The sequence below is a fragment of the Protobothrops mucrosquamatus genome, unplaced genomic scaffold (genome assembly GCF_001527695.2).
Source record: "Protobothrops mucrosquamatus isolate PMUCROS unplaced genomic scaffold, P.Mucros_1.0 scaffold_141, whole genome shotgun sequence".
NCBI classification, from domain to species: Eukaryota; Metazoa; Chordata; class Lepidosauria; order Squamata; family Viperidae; genus Protobothrops; species Protobothrops mucrosquamatus.
In genome coordinates, this window is record NW_015386217.1 from 320,286 (window position 1) to 342,107 (window position 21,822).

A 21,822-nucleotide genomic window follows, 5' to 3' on the forward strand; every position below is an offset into this window, starting at 1 on the left:
AGAATAATGCACATTGGAGCACCAATGGTGCTAAATTGCTTTAAAAGCATCCATATAACATCACCATCCCTTGAAAACTCTTTGAGATTGATTTTTGCCCAGACAATTATGTATTTTATTTGTATATGATGGTTGTGCACAATAAAGTTCCTCCATCTGAACTTTCCTTCCATGTCACATTGTGATAAATAAATTCCCCACCTTTGTTTGCCAAGTTTCAAGGCTGTTTTTTTTTCAGCCAAGAAAGGCCTAATAAATTATGTTTACTATTTCTTTTACCTTCTTGTCAATGTTTCCTGGGTTTGCTTTTTTTGTTTCATTTTTATTTTCTTAACAAATACTTAGCAATGGTTTTAAAAATATTTGTACATTGTGAGATATAGTCAACACCTAACATGCCTTTGTACAAGATCCTGACTTAGTTACAAATTAACGAGAACAATGCACTAAAGGGGAGGGTGAGAATGAATGAAAGAGAGAAAACTATCCATTAAGATGACACCTGCACTTGGAATTAGTGTATTCTCATCACACTGATAAGCAAGGCGCCCTCTGTGAACTAGAGCAATGATTTAGAGACATGATGTGGTTTTCCCACTCCCTTCATCCCCAGGCCATTGCATGGCTTTAATGGCCTTCTGTCTTAGTGGCCTTATTTTCATGATTTACCGATCCTGAAGAAAGCCAGGGAGATACAGACCGCGAGCTGGTTTGCTTAGCCATGCTGTAGTGGCTGATGACGGTGTAGAATCTGCCCCGGGAGTTGGAATCCTGAGCTGAATAGTAAGCATCGAGAGAGGCGGGAATGCACCTCTTATGCTGGAGAGCAAGGAAAAAACAGGAACCATGAATACCAATTAAGCAAAAGCACTTTTTTAATTTAATTATCTACTTGCCATCAACTTAGCTCACTCTGAACCCCTTGCAAAAGTTTAAATATTTTGAGTGCAATTCTAGCCACCAATCTCAACTCCATGGCAGTTGACTTTTGGCTGATCTCAAAAAGTAAAAACTAGTGTTGGGGCTGGCTATTACTTACAGGGGTGACTGCCAAGAAACCCCAGGGCTGTAGTTTAGACTAGGAAATAAGAAAGTAGAAAAAAAAAAGCAATGGGACACCATTCTGCATTGTTGCCAAAATGATTGCATGGATCTGTCCATGGAGCAAAACTCACCAGCAGTTGACTTTGACTCAAAAGAAAATTTACTTTCCTATATGCAATTTCTTCTTAGGATAGCCCTGCAAATCTCAGCAGAATTGCAAGTACACATGTTCTCAATCCAACTTTTTGTATGATATAGGCCAGGGGTAGGTAACCTTGGCTTTTTTTAATGACTTGTGGATTTCAATACCCAGAATTCCTGAACCAGCCATGCTAACTCAGGAATTCTGGGAGTTGAAGTCCACAAGTCATAAAAGAGCCAAGGTTGCCTACCCCTGGTATAGGCTAATGAACAGAACCGTGTCCTTGGATGTAAAGACATAGACATGAAATTCAACAAGACAGTGAATCATGCTTGTCAATAGGTAATTTTTCCTCAGTTTTATTACTCTTACTCCTATTTCTCCTTTTATTCTGTGACAATAAACTGAGGATCAATAAAGAGTTCCCAAAACTTTTAAAATGCATAGTGTGTAACGGTGTGCCTCTTACATTTTAAATCTGATGCTGAGACTAAGCTGAGTCAAAAACCTAGTTTTGTCAGCCTGTTCAAAAATAGATGGGGGTGGCTGGCTGCAGTCTGCTTGAAGATTTATACCTGTCAGATTCAGAATAATTGAGGCTGTTGGAGGGTATTGCAGACCTTTATTTCCTAAAGCACTAGCCACTTTTCAGCATGTTGTTGACAAATTATATCTTCAGTCCTGACAGAAAAAGGCAGCATTAAATTGTAGTCATGCAGCGAACTAGATTCTATCACTAGCTGAGACAGTTCATTCATCCCAGACTTCTTACCTTATAAACAAATCCATCTGGGCAACTGTGGTCGTAGGTAAACGCTTTGTATACCACAAGAAAGACTATGCAGGCAAGGAATGCAAGAGCCAGGCTTATGAGAATAGTGACCTGCAAAACAATTAACAGTTAAAATTAATTACTTGTAAAGAATGTTAGTTCCCTAGGAAATAATTTGTATTTATAGTGAGCTTAACAGAATTGTGGCTGTGATCGGTTTTTTTAGCACAACATGCAGCACTTAACTCTCATCATCACAGATATTAAAATGAATACCAGTATATTTTCTGAAAGGGTATATTAACTCTAGGAAAGCAAATTAATAACTATGGAGGAGCTATACTGAAGACAAAAAGCTAAACTGGAACAGACTGCAACAAATATTCATGAAGAGATGTCGGAGATATTAGTTTGATGTCGTGGTTAAGGTGCTGGCTTTGAAATCAGAAGACTGTTTCTAGGTCTGCCTTAGGCATAAAAGCCACTGGGTGACTTTAAGCCAGTAATTCTCTCAACCCAACCCAACCCACCTAACAGGGATGCTGTTGTAAAGAAAATAGAAAGCAAGAATATTAGGTATCTTTGCTGCCTTGCATTACATACCTACATACATGTAAGATAGATAATAGATAGATGAGATAGAGATAAGAGTTCATAGAGATAGAGAGATAATTGTGATAAAACTAAATCATCATCATCATCATCAAAAGCTTTATAGAAAGTCATTGACAAACTCTATAAGAATTTTTAGCAAAGTTATAGCAATGGGATTTGGCCCAGGGAAATATGCCTCTGTAGCAATACATCAGGATAAAATCACAAGCAGTAATGTTATTGAAATATTAAATGGCCAAACTATCAAGTGCCATCAGGATGAAGCCTACAAGTATCTGGGCATTATACAGTTGAATAACAGCAAGCATAGATAAGTTAAAAGTGTGATTAATAAACAAGACATCCAAAGAGTTAGAATATTACCAAAGACAAAACTGAATATTGGAAATGCCATCAATACCTGGGTCATACCTATGATATGATACACTGCTAGAATTATTAACTGGACACAAACTGAACTAGACAGTTTAGACTGAAAAAACAAGAAAACTGCCCACTATTCACTATGTATTACATCCCTGTAGTGATATTGATGGACTATACCTGCCCCACAGAAATGGAAGCAAAGGCTTACTTCAGGTCAGAAAAACTGTTGAAGAAGAAAAGTGTGCATTAATTTATTATGTAAAAGACTGTCAAGGACAAGCATTGATGCTTGTCAAGGACAAGCATTGATGTTTAAAAATGAAAAAGTATTAAATGTATAGGAAACAAAAAGTGAATATTGAAAAAAAATGTAATAAAAACTTGAACAGAATGTTGACATGGAAAAAGGATTACATGGTCAATTTTTACAAATGATCATGAAGGAAGTGGATAAAGGTAAAACCTTGCAATGGTTTACAACAGGAACATTAAAAAAAACAAACTGAAGGTTTGGTTTCTGTTGCATAAGAGCAAGGTATTTGAACTAATACAATCAAGGTCAGAATTGAAAAATCATCAAATAATTCAAAGTGCAGCTTGGGCAAAGAAGCAGATGAAATATATATCATTTATTCAGGTTGTGATAGATGGTCACGCAAACTGATTATGAACAATGACAACATCACACAGTAATCAAAATAATTCACTGGAACATCTGTAAAAATTATCACGTACCAGTAATGAATTAGTGGGAACATATAGTTGAAAAAGTAGTTGAAAATAAGCAGGTTCAATTTTGTGGAATTCTGAATATAGAGTCATAAAATCTTGACTCATAATACGATATAACTGTGGTTGAAAAGAAGAAAGTGTGGATAATTGATATGGCATAGTATATAGTACAGTAGATGGTAGAATATAAGACAAAGAATTGGAGATGATAGAATAGATGACAAAGAATTGGAGAGGATCATAAAGTATCAAGATCTGAAAAACTGAAATTGAAAGATTAGGGCACAAGCCAGCGGCAGCAGTCCCAGGAATTATCGGCACATGGGTGCTAGACCAAAAAATCTTGTATAGCACTTAGAAAATCTGTGCATTGACATTTCCGTCCGTCAGTTGGAAAAGGCCACACAACTTGGCATGCACATATACTATACTGATATATTATGACATCCTAGGCTCTTGGGGGAAAATGATGCACATGAAGGCCAACACCAGCTAAAAAACTTGCAGCTGTGACTTTACATTGTTATGAAGAGATAATAAATGAATAACAAAACAAACCTGGCCTACAAGAAAGATCAAATAAAAAATAGAAAAGAGATATGGCAAGACAAAGTATTACATGGCCAGTACATGATGAAAAACTAGCAGGTAAAGCAGAAAACAAGAAAACCTGGCCATGGAAAGTTGAAAAAAGAAACAGAAGGGCTAATTCTGAACAAAATCAATTCTTAAAAACAAATGCATATAAAGCCAAAATTAAGAAGACAGCACATATAACAAAACAGTGGAGCACCTAGTTAGCTGCTGCAAAAAATCACACAGACTCATTAGTAACAACATCATAGCAAAGAAACAACAAGGGTGTATTGGAATATCTGCAAGAAACATCACTTGCCTGCAAGCAAGAGCTGGTAAAACCACAAAATAGACAAAGTAATAGAAAATGAAGAAGCTAAAGCATTCTGGGATTTTAGAATTCAAACAGACAAGCACCTGCCACAATACCCCAGACTTAACAATTGTTGATAAGAAAGAAAAAAATAGGTCTGGATAGTGCAGTACTTGAAGTCAGAAGAATAGAAGAAAAAGAACTGGAGAAAATCACATAATACAAAGATCTGCAAGTAAAAGTAGAATGACTATGGCAAAAGAAAACAAAGATTAATCTGAACATCTGGCTGACTATGTGACCAAACACAATAATTACAATAAATATTAATATCTGAAACTATGAATTTCTAGAGTATACAATGTAAACAAGCTCATTTGGACTGGAATCTAATATCTAGGCAGAAAAACATAAAATAAGGCAATGCTAAATATCACCAAGTGTGTTTCCATCTGGCAGTAAAAGCACAATAATACCTATGAAGCCAAGGGTCAAAATATAGTTTCCCTCTGAGATTGATCTGGGAACAGCTCAAGGTGAAACCATTTTCTGGAGGAAAATGACAGATATATTACTGGCGGCAATGTACTCCAAGTATAAATGCTGATTTTGAATATATTGGTACCCTAACCCACTTGCTCAACGAATACCCAGAGAATAGAAGACGAAGGAAGGAGGGAGAAAGCAGGAAATAGGTCCAGCCTCTGTACCTGGTTTGAAGAAGCCATAAACAATGATGCTCATTGAATCCGGCTCCCTCTTTTTCATTTTTAAAAATGCATTATAACTGGGGCAAATGGCAGGTCATGCATATTTTCATGTTATCATTTTCACTTCCAAAATGTACTGTTTATCTTCAAGTTGATGGATGGCACTTCCAGCATTAAATCTTTTCTAACTTTATATATCTTTTGGCTGAAATGCAATTAATTTATGACCACACTTAAAATATGTATTTCCTAAATTTTAGCTTATATTCTGTTTAATATTACTTTCTGAATTTTATTGGACTTTTAAAAAAACTTGTATTCTTTTATAGCACTACGACTTCATTCAAATGTACTAAATCCATCAATCAAGTAAGGTTTTATCAGACATTGATGATAACATGATGTTCACCATCCTTCCTTATATGCCTTATTTCCATTGTTTTCCATTTAAACAAAGCCTTGTCCTTCTCCAATCTTAGGGGAATATAGTTGACCAGAAGGAACCTTCCATAAAAGATCCTTAATCCACAGTGGGAGGAGAAGTTGTTTTTTTTATAATAATTTATTTCAGCACACATTTTTCCTAATGCCCCCTCTTATTTTTAATATATATCATGGCACTTGAACTCTAGCGCCTTCGTGTGAAAACATCATTTCCCCTTCTTCTCAAAACCAGATATCTCGTGTTCACGCGGAACTTCATGTTCTAATTTTTTCCTCTTAGACTCAACTGCATGATAAAATAAATGCGTAATTGAAAATGGAAGCCACATAGTTAATTCCTTTAACTTACCATCATCATAATTCCATGATCTGATCTACTCATTGAATGATCCTAACTAAGGAACAAACAAATGCAGCTTACCTGGGCAGTTCAAATAACCTTATTTTAGTTCGGAGCTGATTCAGAATCAACCTATACAATCAGAATTATTTGTTATGTACATGCAGGTGCAATCTGGAGAGAGGGAAGGAAATAGGAAAGGGGAATGGCAGCAAGATCCTTTGGAGATGCGGTTCTCCAAGAGGCACTACATCTTCCAATCCCATTCTTCCTCTTTTCCTTTGATGACCCTACAGAGATTTGTCCACAGCAATTTTCATTAAAATAAGAAGCAATAGAAATATATTTCAAAGTGCTTCTTAGCATCTCTGCTGGTTTTAGAAAAACTCAGGAAACATTTTTCATGCTTGTAAGAATAATTGAATGTCCATGCCTTAGAGAGGTGAGTCATCTATTAAGAGTACCTCTCACAAAAATAAAGTTTAAAAATAGAAGACGGAGGCATGTAAGAAAGCTTGACAATACTAGATAAACACTTTAGCTCTATTTGAAACCGAGTAATGAATGCATACACTTAATGAATTTCCTTTTTGGACAAATTGAAGCATTCAGTATTTGGTTGAAACTTCATATATAGCTGCCGGGCAGGTTTGGCAGAAGAGACAAGCAAGATACATCCTGTAGGTCCCTATAATATAAAGGAAGAATCTTTATGTCGCCTCTAGATGAGATGGGTTGCATGTAAATCTAATAAATAAATAAACAAAAATGTTCATCCTTTCCATGGTATTACAGTTCTTCTTCCCTTTTCATTATCACCCATACCATCCTATCATAATCCTACTGTGGAACAATGGTGGCCCCATTCTATTATAAGTGATATTTTCCCTATATCAAAATAAGCTGGTCTTCCTATGCTTAAAAACAAGCATGGCTGGTTGAGGAATTCTGGGAGTTGAAGTCCACAAGTCTTAAAGTTGCCGAGTTTGGAGATCCCTGCTTTTACAGCCATAATATATGGAGCATGGAATTAGAGTTCAGTGCAACTGGAGAGAACAGCTCTACACATTCCATGGAGAGATCCCACCACTGTTTGGAAAAATTTTATCCTTAGACTAGGAAATATTATTTCAAAATATGTTGTGCATAATATTTAGGAGAGCTTAAAGGTGGGAACAAATGGTTGATGTTTGATGTTTCTTTAATAAAAGCACAACATAGATAGAATTAAATTAAATTAGACTTATTATTAAAAAGAGGTTTTTCATTTAAAAAAAAAAAAACCTGTTGTCTATTCTTATTTTTTTTTCCTTTTGGGAATCTCTGATGTCACCATTGCTCAGTTTGCTTTACACATCTTGTCACCAAAAGCCTGCCTACTGAGATGATATCTCTGCCATTAATTCTCTCTGCCCTACTATTTTGAGAGAGCAATGAGATGACAGAACAAACAAGTACATCATATTTCCAAGTAATTTGTCAAATAATTAAATTAAGCAGCTGGCTCAATTAGACTGGCTGAACTCCATCACATAATATCATTTCTGGAGCTTGCTTGGATCCTAATGGATTTGATGTCTTAAGTGTTTGTGGAGCGTTAGGAGACATATTTCATTGCCAAGTCCTAAACTTCCAGTGAGAGAATAACAATTACAGTGTGCTTAACAAGCACTGGGTGAGTTATAAAATGTTTTTTCTAAGCAAATGCACTAAAGTGATAAATGTTTTACATTTGGGTAGGAGATTTACATAGAAGAAGGTTAATGGGACCAAAATAGTAGCAGCTTTTTAAAAAAAACTTGCTTGGCTCATGCACAACTTAGATGTGACAGGATTCATGTTAAAATATTCTGTTATTCAGTTTCTTCTCACTCGTGGAGGACATGGAGTGAGCATAATAGGATCCATAGGGAAATGTTTTAATTAATCTATAGCCTGTTCAGTCAATTGACTCTAAATCAGGGGTGTCAAACTCGCGATGTCACATGGCGTGTCACAACGTATCTTGACTTTTTTTCCATTACCAGCAATGGGGTGGGTGTGGTTTTGGCATGACGCATCCGGCCCGCAGGCTGGCAGTTTGACACCCCTGCTCTAAATACTGTGCAAGAACATCCAAAGCCAATGCAGCTCTTATATATATGATACTACATAATGGAAACAAACATAATAATTACAGTTAAACATCACAATTAGCCTTAGAAATAGTTACAATAGTTACTCAAATCCCAAAGGTTTGCAGAACAACCATACTTTTGCAAGCTTCCATAAGACCATGGGAGCAGAAGCTGGCTTTGGATCAGAGACAAGCTGTTCCAAAATAGGGCAGTGCCCACAGAGAATACCCCTTCTCATGCCCCATCCCTTCTCATGTCTTTATAGTTTATAGTAGGCATTCTTTGACCCCATGGGATAGGCAATCTCAAAGATACCCATGCTGTGGATCCCTTTTATAGATGATAACTAGCACTTTGAATTGTACTTGGAAACATATCCAGTGAAAGTCCCATTGCAATGGTATTATATGGTGGTACCAAGACTGTCCTTTTAGGCTATTGACTGCAATGCTTTGCATCAATTAAGGTTTTTGGTGGCCTTCAAAGGCAGCTCCATGTAAAGTAATCAATACTGGAGATGACAAAGGCTCAATATTTATTGCTTCCGGTTCTACATAAAACTATTCCTGTCCTGGCTTTCACTTGCAGGATCTGTAAGTTGAGGAGGACCTCCAAATTGTAGACCTGTTCTCTTTGAGATAGGGTTAGTGATCCTCAGTACAACTGGATATAATCTGTATATCGATGATATCTCACCTAAACTAGTGAACTGCCTCTCCCAGCAGCTTCAAATTGATGTTAAATCAGAGAGGGGAGAGGATCAAGGACTGGCATCCCTTGAGGGAATGACCAACAACCTGATCATTCTCACCGTACCCTTTGCTAGCCAACTGAATTCTATCACTCAAGAAGGAAAGGAATCATTTTAATATGAGGCCTCCAAATCCCAACTACATAAATCACGGGTGTCAAACTCACCATGTCACATGATGTGTCATGACGTATCGTGACTTTTTTCACATTGCCGGAACTGGGGTGGGTGCAGCCTCCACATGATGCAACTGGCCCATGGGCTGGCAGTTTGACACCCCTGACATAAACAACTAAGCAGGACAATACAAATGGCAAAATACATGGCACAACATAGGAGAACAAACCCATCAGGGCAAGATTCAGCAATCCGTCTACATTTAAAAGACAAAGGCCACTCTTTTGAAGACAGCAAAGTCCACATTTTGGACAGAGAGGACCACTGGTTTGAAAGAGGGGTCAAAGAGGCCATCTATGTCAAAACTGAACAGCCCTCTCTCAACAGAGGGGGAGGGATACGGCATCATCTATCTTCAGTCTACGACACAGTCCTTTCAGCAGTTCCAAGAAGGCTCCACACCATTTGCACTACTCAGGTGACCTTTAGGATACAGATAAACCTCCAAGTGACCCCAATGACTTGCTAAAAGAATGCAAATGACCAGATGTCTGCAAGGAATATAGCTCCTTCTGTTCCCCACCATCCATTCAGAGCTGAAGAAGCTTCTTGGATGAGAAGTGAAACTTCTTCAAAGAAAAACAAGAAAGTCCAGTTGCCTCTTGAAAAAGCACCTTTGGGACAACTGTGACCTGGATGACTAAGAATTTCCATAGACAAATGGCAAAAGTTATAAACAAGGATGGGTGGCCATACTTTCTTCATCCAGGTTCAGCCACAAATCACATATGAGAATGACCAATTAGGTTTAGTCCCATGCTCATGTCTGCATTCCAGTTTCAATGGATCTGGACAATCTGTTTCATCCAGAGCTCTGCAACTCTTATCCCACTGCTGTCCTCACATAGCAGAAATTGGATGTAGGTTTCCCAAAATAAATTAATCCAGTAAGGGGCAGATCATTGCTTCTTTCAAAGTTACCATCATCAACACAGAAAGAGAGGGGAGGTGGGGGAGAGGGGGGGGAATAGAGAAGCATTGATAGTTACCTAAATACACATTTGTTTCCAGACAATTAACTAGTCAGGAAGGTCAGGGGTTAAGTCCACAAGTGCTGGAGATAAAACTACAAAGAACCCTTTTGCCCATGTGCTCAAAAACATCCCAGTAACTATGAAAGAAACTACATCCACCATTTCATCATATCCTGCCCATCCAACTTCCAATTCAGAGCAGATACGAGCAATTTTATTCACAATATAATCAGTCAGATTATAGTAACTTCAGATTGTATAGCCATATATAATCATACAGTTATACAGTCACATTATCAATCAAAGATAAATGGTTGATTACTGAATGTCTGTATTAGAGCTTAGCTTTTTAGCAAACTGCAAAAAGAAAAAAAAACTTGATTTATTCAAATCTACAAAATTGAGCTAACTCCATCCAGTCTTCTAAGTCCTTTGTGAAGGAAGACACATTTTGACTGCATGCTTCACAACAAATCCCCAGAGTTAAGCCAGAATACAAACCCACAAGATTGCATAGTGCTGTATGTGTGTGTGTGTGTGTGTGTGTGTGTGTGTGTGTGTGTATTAAGCTTGGGGAAAATAAATACAGTAGCAACTATCTTATTATTCCCTGAAGGAATTTCTACTCCAGATTAATCTGTTTTTCTAATCTTAATTTTTCATAATAGGTTATCCCACATATAATGATATCATTCATTCAGTTTTCTTCTATAAATGAATAAATCACCAACATCATAATACTCTGGAATGGAGAAGTCACACAGCCAAAACAAAAACAATAAGTCAGAACAATCAGTGGAAGGATTTGCCTCCAGAAGTTGTGGGTGCTCCATCACGGGAGGATTTTAAGAAGAGATTGGACAATCATTTGTCTGGAATGGTATAGTATAGGGTTTCCTGCTTGAGTGGACTAGAAGACTCCAAGGTCCCTTCCAACTGTTATTCTGTTATTTTTCCTAAAATCCCAGTGAAATGTCTTACAAATACATCATTTTTCTGAGAGGTCCTTGGTGCTCTCTGAGCTTGATTGTTTTCGTGCTGACATTTTGTTTCCCAAACCAGGTAACATCATCAGTGCTAATATATTATCTAGCACTGATAATATTACCTAGTTTGGGTAATGAAACATTGGCAAGAAAACAACCAAGCTCAGAAGGCATTAAGGACCTCTCATTTCAACCCTGGGCTACAAATATTCTCCTTTATAGGTACATTATTTTTCTCTGTTAGTCCAAAGAATAACTGTAGTATAGGAAACATTGCACTACTGATTAGTTAAAAATTTACTATAAAAGGATATAAAAGCCAATATCTGTAAAACAATTGATTTTGTCATGCACTGAATATTAAATATCAAATTTTGGTACTGGGAGATATGGTTTGACAGTTTCCTTATGATTGCTTGTTTCTAAATGTGTTGTTATGAGTATTTATAGCCCATTCTTCCAATGTCAAAATAATGTTCAAGATAGCTTGAAAATCTCCTTTTCTACAAATAGAACTTTGTTAATATGAAGTGCATGACATTGTCTAATGTACTGAACTGATTGAAAGTTTCAATAATAAATATAACTAGGAAGTAGTTGCGCGCCTTTTTCTTCTCTAATTTAGTTTCAATTAGAATAGAGTTGGAAGGAATCTTGGAGGTCTTCTAGTCCAGCCCCCTGCTCATGCAGGAATCCCTATATCATTTCAGACAAGTGGTTGTCCAGTCTCTTCTTAAAAATCTCGAGTGATGAAGCACCCACAAAGTCTGAAGGCAAGCTGTTCCACTGATTAATTTTTCTCACTGTCAGAAAGTTTCTCCTTAATTCCAGGTTGCTTCTCTCCTTGATCAGTTTCCATCCATTGTTTCTTGTCTTGTCTTCTGGTGCTTTGGAAAATAAATTGACCCCCTCCTCTTTGTAGCAGCCCCTCAAATACTGGAATACTGATATCATGCCCCTCCAATCCTTCTTTTCTCTAGACTGGCCATTCCCAAATCCTGCAATCGTTCTTCATATGTTTTAGTCTCCAGGCCTTTAATCATCTTAGTTGTTCTTCTTTGCTCTTTTCCCAAAGTCTCAACATCTTTTTTGTAATGTGGTGACCAAAACTGGATACAATATTCCAGATATGGCCTTACTAGGGTTTTATAAAGCAGTACTAATACTTCACATGATTTTGATTCTATTCCTCTGTTTATACAACCAAGGGTTGTATTAGCTTTTTTGGCTGCTGTTGCACACTGCTGACTCATGTTTAAGTGATCCAGTGTGTTAGATTTCAGTTCTTGTAATTCTCAGACAGCTAGTCCATTTCATCTGGTGAAAATGATTTTAGAAACTCAAGTTTTGTAAGATTGTGAGAATCCACAATCAGTGTTTCCACCCCCAGTATTCCAATTATTTTCACTCCTGTCATGGTTGGTTCTGTCCTGCAGGCCTACCGTGGAATAACTGTAGAAGATCTTTACAATGTAAGATGTGAAAGACATGAGCAGTTGAATGCCAAACATTTGTAATATTTAAGGGAAAATAAAAATGAATGATAAGCTATTAATACATGGATTAGATAGGATGCTTAAATTTTCTGATATTGACATTCAGAAACATGATTGTTGCTTTTCCAGATTATACTTTCCAGCAATGACTACTTTTCAGAGCAGCCTTTTTAAAATGACCCTTATAAAAAGAAAAGTTTGTGATGAGAAAAATTGGGACTGACTTGTCTTTCAAATCAGTAAATTGAGCAACTGATTCAAGTAATAGAGCTCCTGTATAACAGCTTGTTCCCTAGCTGCCAGCTTTTATAGGTGATATCACATTGCATTATGTTTCATCTAGGGCACTTCACCAAACTATTAACATGGCATTTTGCATTAAAGGAAGTCCCAGAGCTTGAAAGACATTTTCAAGTGCAACACCAAATATAATTCAGCGCTCAAATTATTGAAGAAGCTACAATATTTATGGATACTGGAATTTGTCATTGGTTTGCCTATACTCAGTTAACAGAAAGATTTAAACTGGATAAGAAGAATTTTGTTCTTACTAATGAGAAAATTGATTTTGAGTTGGATTTATGACTAATGACGTTAATAGCAAACGTGATTGCTAAGATGTACAAACTCACTGTTGAAAATAAATATGGAGGATGATATGTTAAAGGTTTCAAGATGTGAGAATATGTGGAGTAAAGAAGTGAAATTTACATTGAATTATAACTTCAAGGGGAATTCTTACAAGATGATGCACCATTGGCATTTAACAACTGATAAATTGTTGAAGATGTACAGCAGAAGGGTGTCTCAAAAGTATATTGGAAATGTAAACAATTTGAAGGCACTTTTTATCATTTCTGGTGGACAAAATGTGCAAGGAAAGCCAGAGCCTTTTATCTTAGGTTTGAAGGACAAACAGATTGAAAAAAAACCTATGGAACTTTTTATATATGACAACAGGTGCAAGGCTTCTATATGCACAGAGATGGAAGGATTCACATATTCCCACAATGGAAGAATGGATGGTGAAATTAATGAACTTGACAGAGATGGTGAAATTGATTGTTTTGATTAAAGCAATCTTTATCTAGCTTTCTTTCCACTTGGAAACCACTTTTGGATTATTATTATTATTTTTTGTCTGAAGCTGAAAGAAATGAAATTTTAACCTTGGATTTTGATGATTAGATCGTTTATGATGATAGAAAAACTGTCTGTTATGGTTTATGGTTTATTTTAGTTCAAAGGATAATTGATTTTGAGGGTTTTATCTGTATCAAAGAGAGTTGGAAGTTATCGTTCTTCTATAGTTTTTGTTTGCTTTTTCCATTACCCTTTTCCCTTCTTTTTAACTCTTTTTTTTCTTTTTGTATTTTATACTTTTTTGAAATTTAATAAAGATTTTGGGGGAAAAAGGAACATTTATGGATACAAATGAAGCAGATGGGTTATCACCTCCAATTTCAAGTGAAATTATAGAATTCCACCAAACTCTTCCATTTCAAATGATCTATTTTGCACAGTCAGTTTTTCCAATATATTTATTCCCAGAAATCCTTCTGAGATGCACATTTGAACTTTCAAAATGGCATCCTCTTTACTATTCCTAGCAATAAGGGATTGTGGTGGTACCACAATTAGGGTGGGGTAGCAGTTAATGTTTATTGACAAATATAGGTTTTTTTCAAGTATGGACAGAGAACTTTCCCAGTACCTCATTTTGTAGTAACAGGCTACCTTGTAAACAAAAATTATCTGGACAATTTAACAAATTTAACAAATAAAATCAAATACAAGTTCAAAAATACAAAATACAAATGAAATACAAGTTCAAGGCAACTAAAAGCAGCACAGACAATAGATTTCACCTAAAATCCAGAAAAGCTTAGAAAAGAAATTGCATTTCCATGAACAATTTAAGTACAACAAAGGAGTAAATGTTATCCTAAGTCATCATTGCCCAACTTACTTCCTCTGTTATTGATAGCCTATCTTCATTTAGCTATGATGGGTAATTTTTTAAAAAAGGCAAATTTATTAAAGCATCTAAATAGGCATTGCTGCTTCACTGTCATAAACCTAGATTGAACAGCTGAGGGGAAACAAAGGTTAATTTTCTGGAGTTTGGGTTTTGTATTCTGTTCTGTATTCTCAGATCATTTTTTTCACATTTCAGTGTTCTAGTGGCATTTAATGTAATATTCCTCAAAATGAGCTTCACTTGCAAGGGCCCTACAAAGAAATGAGTTTATATATAAATGCAGAGAAATAATTTCTCTACCTCAAATGCAGTGACCTTTTCATGTGACATGAAATGAAAAGCAGTTATAGTATATTTATTGCTAGATTCTAGCATTTTAGTTCTGTTTGAGAATGCTGATGGACCCCTGTAGATCAAGAAACAAAACTATTATTAGCATTCATGCATATTCCATTACTTTGCCTTGTTCAGAAACTATTATTGTTATTGATTTGGAAGACCCCCAATGATTATCCAGTCCAACCCTTTGTATTGTCGTAGCAACTGCTGTTGTGTTCATCACACATTTAGCAAGACTGATTTTCACATTTAGATCATTAAATGTCTCAATTACAGATATACCAAGAAAAGTTAAAATGTGACCTAATTTACAGCATTTTCTTATACTGGTTCTATAAAGAATACCTTTAAATATAAGTCTATATCCAGCGAAGGCATTTAACTTGAAGACATGGAATCCATCAGTGGAAAATATATGCAACTCTCTTTTTTCACACATACGTCTACCAAATCCATTTCTAACAGCTACAAATAAAATCTAGGGCAAGTGGGTCCTGGTGAGCCAAAGGACTTTTGTCAGTGCTATCAGAATGTCTTTTCACCCATCACATGTGTATCCTTGTTCATTTAGTACCCTTTCAATACCACTCTAACCATACTCATATTGACTTCAGTTTGTTTCCAGCTTTCCTGGAATACATAAACATTTTAACACCACACTAAATCCTGTCCTTAAGAAACTCAGCTGCCTTGACCAAGGTTTTCCAGACCTAGAAAGAAAAAAAAATCCATATTCATCATAATATTTGGTATCCTCTTTCTGAGTCAACTCCTGGTTCTTTAAATACTTCCCTCTGTGATACCTAGCATCACACAGTGATTATATAGCATTTTATAATATCTTTTATAATCAATAGTGAGTTGTCACTAATCTGTTAGATAGATAACCTTTATTGTCATTTTTTACTGTGAGCACAATGGCACACATTAAAAATGAAATTTAGTTGCTTGCTCTTGAAGTGTACACATACATAACACACATTTAAACATACTATATACAACATATGTATAGACCTACACACTTACATATAAGCAACATATAAATATTAATCACTCTCCATCTTGAATATAAAATGGAAGGAGTTTAGGATACTTTAGAGTGCACAATGTTAAAACTGTATGGAACAAAACTGTGACTGAATCTGGATGTTCTGCTTCGGATATCACAAAGCCTCCTCCCAGAAGGTAACAAGGAAAACAGGTTGTGAAGAGGAGGGGTAGTGTCCCAGACAATCTTGCAGACCCTGCTTAAGCAATGGTTATATGCTATGTCCTGGATGGAAGGGAGGGAACTGCCAATAATCTTTTCAGCCATCCTCACTACTCTCTGCAGCACCTTCCTGTCTGAAGCAGTGATGCTTCCAAACCAGACTATGATGCTGTATGACAGGATGTTCTTGATCGTCCCTCTGTAGAAAGTGGTAAGGACAGGGGAAGGAAGCTGTGCTTTTCTCATGCAATGCAGAAAATGCAGGCACTGCTGTGCCTGCTTCATCAGTGTCTTGCTATTGAGCGACCAAGCCAGCCTACTTGTTAACTGCATACCCAGGAATTTGATGCTGGTAACCATCCCCACAGATGAATCATTAATGCACAGAGGAGTGTGGCTGTGCCTGCCTTTTCTGACATTGACAATGATCTCTTTGATTTTTCCAATGTTTAAAACTAGGCTGTTCTCCTTACACCAGTTCACCAAACCCTCAACCTCCTTGCGGTAAGCACCCTCATTATCATCTTGAATAAGGCCCACTAGATATTTATCTAACTCTTAGATTCTGATTAGTATGGTGGCCTAGAGGTGCAGACACTAGCCTCACACTCAGAAGGTTAAGAGTTCAATCCTAAGCAGTGACAGACATTTCTCTATCATGGCACAAAGAGAAAATATCTATTGTGAACTCCACCTAGGCATCAGGAAGAGCATCCAGTCAGTAAATGCTCAGCTCCATTCACTCACCCCAACTCCACCCTGATAAAAGGGATTACAGGGGGGTTAAAAGAAAAAAAAATCTAACTCTTAGATTCTGTTTTTATAATACTTATAGTCATTTAGGCTTATAAATGTTCTTCTCCTACCACATACTTGAAAGAAAATGCATTTAAAGATAAGTTTGTTTGAAAATGATGACCTTGATGAAAACAGAAAAGCTAATATAAGGAACAACTCTAAATACTTGGAGTGATGTGATTGATTTTCATTACTGAAATTATCTCAATTTCTTTCTCACCATTTATATGACCCATTTATGTCAAGGTCAGAGGAACAATTAATTATTTATTTTTATCACATAAAAAATCCAAAACAGGAAATGAATATATCAGGGCTGATCATGTGGCAAAATAAGAAAAACTACAACTGTTATTTTAAGTGGCATAAGAAATGCTTAACTGAGCAGACTAAGGCTGAAGAAACATCCCTGCTATGATTTAGAGATGTTTGACATTAATGTTTGTCTTCCAGAGAAGGGATTGAATGACTTCTGGTGATTTCACATTAACTTCAGTTTGACCAGAAGAACCATGAAAATAGATTTTGCAGAGTGTTGTGAAAGTGGAAGGAATGCAATAGCATCTTCTTACCCAGAGAACATATTTTTTAAAATTATTATTAAACTTGTACACTGCCTACCTACCAATAACTCTGAGTAACTTTAAAGTAATGTGCTTATTACTTATTGATCCCACAGAAACTATGTTTCCTATGGGAAATTTAGAAGTAATTCAGTGACGCAACAGCGTGGCTATGCAACACTTTAGATCTGAGGACGATAGGCAGTTTAGAGCACAGAGGATTGTACACAAAGCCCCTATTTGCAACTTTTTAAACCAAAGATGTCATTTTCTAGATATGCTAAGAACAGCCAGGAAAAGATCATCTGTCTGAAGCAGCTGAAGATAGATTGAGCATCTCTCACCTCCCTGAAGCATCTTCTTTTTTACTGAAAAAATGCTGCACAGCTTTACTATTTACTATATATCCCCATGGCATTATTTCTGAATAGAGGACCTAAAGGTTAGTATTGTTTATCAGTAGAACAGAAACTGTTGGTGGAATGCAGCTCTTTTTGTAATCCAAGGTTGCTCTACCAGACAGGAAGACTCTCTTGAACTAATTTAGAGACATACTCACCCACACATGCATACATATTACTGAAAGGGGAAAAAGCAAGGAATGTCTCATCTTATGAGTGGATGTCTATCAAATATAATTGAAAGAAGCCACTGGATACAATATCATTTCAACAGTAGAAGGAATAAAAAGAATAGGAAACATAACAAAGCTAAGACATGAAATTGAATTGTTGACATTGAAGTTCGATAGATTCCAAAGCTTTCTGAGAAAATTAAAAACTATTTATCAGATGTGTACACTGCTGAATTCCCAAGACTCTCAGTGGCCAAGAAGATAGAATAGAATAGAATAGAATAGAATAGAATAGAATGGAATGGAATGGAATGGAACGGAACGGAACGGAACGGAACAGAACAGAACAGAATAGAACAGAATAGAATAAAATAGAATTATCAGAATTGGGATACAATAAATAAAACAAATAAGACAAACAGAATCCACATAACATATCAGGCCCAAAAAGTTATAGGTATAGGCTCTCTTGCTTGAGCAGGGAGCTGAAGGCCTCCAAGGTCCCTTCCAGCTTTATTCTATTCAAAGCCCTCCAGAAAACACCAACTTCAGAAAGCAGACTATATCACAGATGAACAGATCTCCAATGAGTGGTCATGTCATCACCCCAAACAGCACTTTTTAGCTCTCTCAACCTCCCCAAAATAGGAGACAAGCATTTCCTTAGAAAATGACCAATGTGGTCAGCCTGATTCTAATGAAGAGAGGCAGTCTTGCAAATAAGCAGGTGCCAATGCATAAAAGGCTTTATAGTTAGATGCCATCACTGTAAATCATACTTGGAAGCTAATAGAAAGCTGACACAGGGTCCATAAATCAAGTGTGATCAACTACTGCAATGGTCAACTCCCGCAAACACCCAGTCTACTACATTTTGCACCATCTGAAGTTTCTGAGTAGTCTTTAAGGACAGCCCCCATGTAGGTGATGTTGCAGTAGTCTAGCCAAGTAGTGTTGACAGAATGAGCTATTGTAGTCGGGCCCAAGTAAGGTTGCAACTGGTACTAAATCTGAGCAAAGGCTCTCATGACCACAGCCTCCACCTGCCCACCCAGAAATAGCCATGATAAGTCTAATAGGTCCTCAAATTGTGGACCTACTCTATCAGGGAAGTGCCTTCTCCTTGAGAGTCAAGATTGATGCTGTCACAAAATCTATTTTGTTTGGATTTAACTTTAGCCTACATTGACTGATCCAGACCCTAACTACCTTCAGACACTAAACCCTCAACAGTGACTCCGGAGTGGCTCAAGATGACAATAAACAATTGAGTCTCAATCTCATATTAAAGATATGGCATCCCAAACCAAATAGATATTCTCTCCCAGTGACATCATATAATATTAAAGAGCAGGATGGAGAGAATCAGTCATGTGTCACCATAGCTAATTGCTATGCTTTTATCCTTTATTTGTAATAAAAAATAGGTTAATACATTATAAAATTCTCAAAATTAATAAAATATAGATAGATGATAGACCTTCATTTAATTTGTTGATGTCAAGTACAACTTTTACTTTCTCTAATGCCTGTGGGATATACTGTATATGGTAAATAGAATATCAAGAGACAAGATTTCATCTTTATCAGTGAGAAGTTAGTATTTTATCAGATCCTGAATACAGAATATAAACTGAAAAGTAAAAATAGCAACCTATGAGAAGTTAAAGAAAAGATATTCAACTCTTTGGAATACTCAGATAAATACTAAGATAAAAATCATATCTCCGATATTTGTTAAAATTCAGGATTCTTTAGTAAATACCCGTGACCAAATTCAGCTCAACAGAGGAGGAAATACAAATAATATTTGGTTTGAAATTTTAATTTTCAAAATACTGATCATGAATTGTACGTAAGTCTAGCTTGATTAATGGATAATTCTACTTCATTTTAAGCAGAGAGGCTGTAATGAGGTAAATCAATCCACGTATATTATAATAATTCTGTATCTTTTGTACTTTTTTGAATATCAATATACTTAAAGAAAAACTCAGCAGATAATTAATATTTAAAAATGATTGGCAACATCCACAAACAAGACCACTGAGGATTGGTTTTGATGACCAAAGACTCATTGATCCAATCAAGAATGTCATCTGTGGGACAAGAAGGATTTGTCACTTGGGGCAAATTCAGCTGCTCTTTCACCAAGAGATCTCACAGGCTCCTTGTCAGAAGCTCAGGGGAAAAGAAAATCAGGTTTCATAGGGATCACCAAAGCCTACCTCTCTTCCATCTTCATTCAGTAAAGGGAAATCCATAGGATGCTGATGTCAACGCTGCTAATATTGAATATTGTTGCTTTGACAAAATATGCAGAACTGTCTGGTACTTTTAGAGTTAATTCAGATGAGAAAGAGAGAGGAGAGAAAAGCCCCTGGAAGGGAACGGAAGTGAATCTTTGCCCTCCAGGTTAATTAGAAGATGTGAATCATGACCCCAAAATAGGGGAGGAGAAATGCCTGGAATGTTATGTGCAAAGGAAGGGAAATTCAGATCTTGGCATTCTCCATGCCGTGCTGACACTCCTTTTACACTAATAAAGGCTTTTTAGGTTAAACCATGCCTGAAAGTTCTTTGAAGTGTTTCATTAGTCAGACACATGACAGCTTACTTTACATATTCAGCCACTTTGTTCATCATGATTTCTAGAGTCCTGACAGAGAATATAGAACATTGTTGAGAAATAAAATCTTCTGTGGGCTTCTGTTTCAGTACATTTCCACAGCAAAAGAATAAAACTTCCATAGAAAGAAATTCTGACAGGTCTTCTCTGGGAGCGGAATAGAACTGAAATTACTTTGAGACTTTGGTGGCTGGGTCTTAATGTAGTTTTAACATTATTTTCCTGTATTCCACCTACACAGAGTGGGCGAAGACATTTGTCATAATGTATGTGCAGGATGAGTCATGAAGTTGAAGAATAATTGGTCAAGCTGCCAGAATGCTCCATAACTGAGCTGAGCAACACAGAAATGTAATATCGTGTTTCAGAAATGACAAACTCCTGAAATAGCATATGTTTTCAATAAGAAGAAGAAAAGAAATAAGAGAAGTTGTGCAGGGGCAACAACTCCTTTGGGAAATTATCCCAGAGCCCTGTGGAGGTATCTGCGTCTAAAACAAACAAAAGCACAACGGGGTATGTGCTGACATGATACTGTACATATATGGGTATGGCTATAAGCATTTTCTATCTAAAATTTCTACAGACAAACAGAGGCATTGTGAGCATGGCTTCCGTTTTTTATAGTAGAGCAATCTGTCTCTCCTGCCCACTTGAACCCTATTCTTATAACACAGGTGTGGGAGCAAACAAGCTAGTGACTGTGATCTGTACAAAAAAAAAGAGAGAGAGAGAGAAAGGCTTTAATCACAGTCTACATCTTGAATCTTCCTGCCCCACCCACCCACCAATATTCTTGCCAAGGTGGACGATGGCTCTACTATAAAAGTTTCTCTTCTAAAGAAACTGTATTTTGTCCATGATCAAAGTTCAATACTATTAACAGGTTAGTTCATTCAATTGGCTCAGAATGAAGGATTCATTTAGAATTACTTAACAAGTACAAGGAGTTCTGATATTTCCTACAAAGATGAAGTGACTTTCCTGAAAACAAAATGTTCTATTTGATGTTACTCACAAGGGTGAGGGTAGAATTGGAGTCTATAAGAGACAAGAAACATTGAAAATAGTTATGTGATATTAATTCTTTTCTCCCTCCTCATAACATCTATTACCCTAATACAGTAGTGGCGAACCTATGGCACGGGTGCCAGAGGCGGCACTCAGAGCCCT

General features: G+C 36.6%; 1 protein-coding gene across 2 annotated transcripts in view; it reads right to left on the bottom strand.

Annotated features, from left to right (window-relative positions):
- Positions 1-627: 627 nt before the first annotated feature.
- The window catches only part of NSG2 (neuronal vesicle trafficking associated 2), a 52,744-nt gene continuing 31,549 nt past the window's right edge, over positions 628-21,822 (bottom strand). For both annotated transcript variants that reach the window (XM_015818735.1, XM_015818727.1), the window contains exons 3-4: positions 1,959-2,069; positions 628-819 (exon numbers count right to left, since the gene is read on the bottom strand). In XM_015818735.1, the coding sequence (XP_015674221.1) occupies positions 628-819; positions 1,959-2,069 (303 nt within the window). The remainder of the gene's footprint in view (positions 820-1,958; positions 2,070-21,822) is intronic.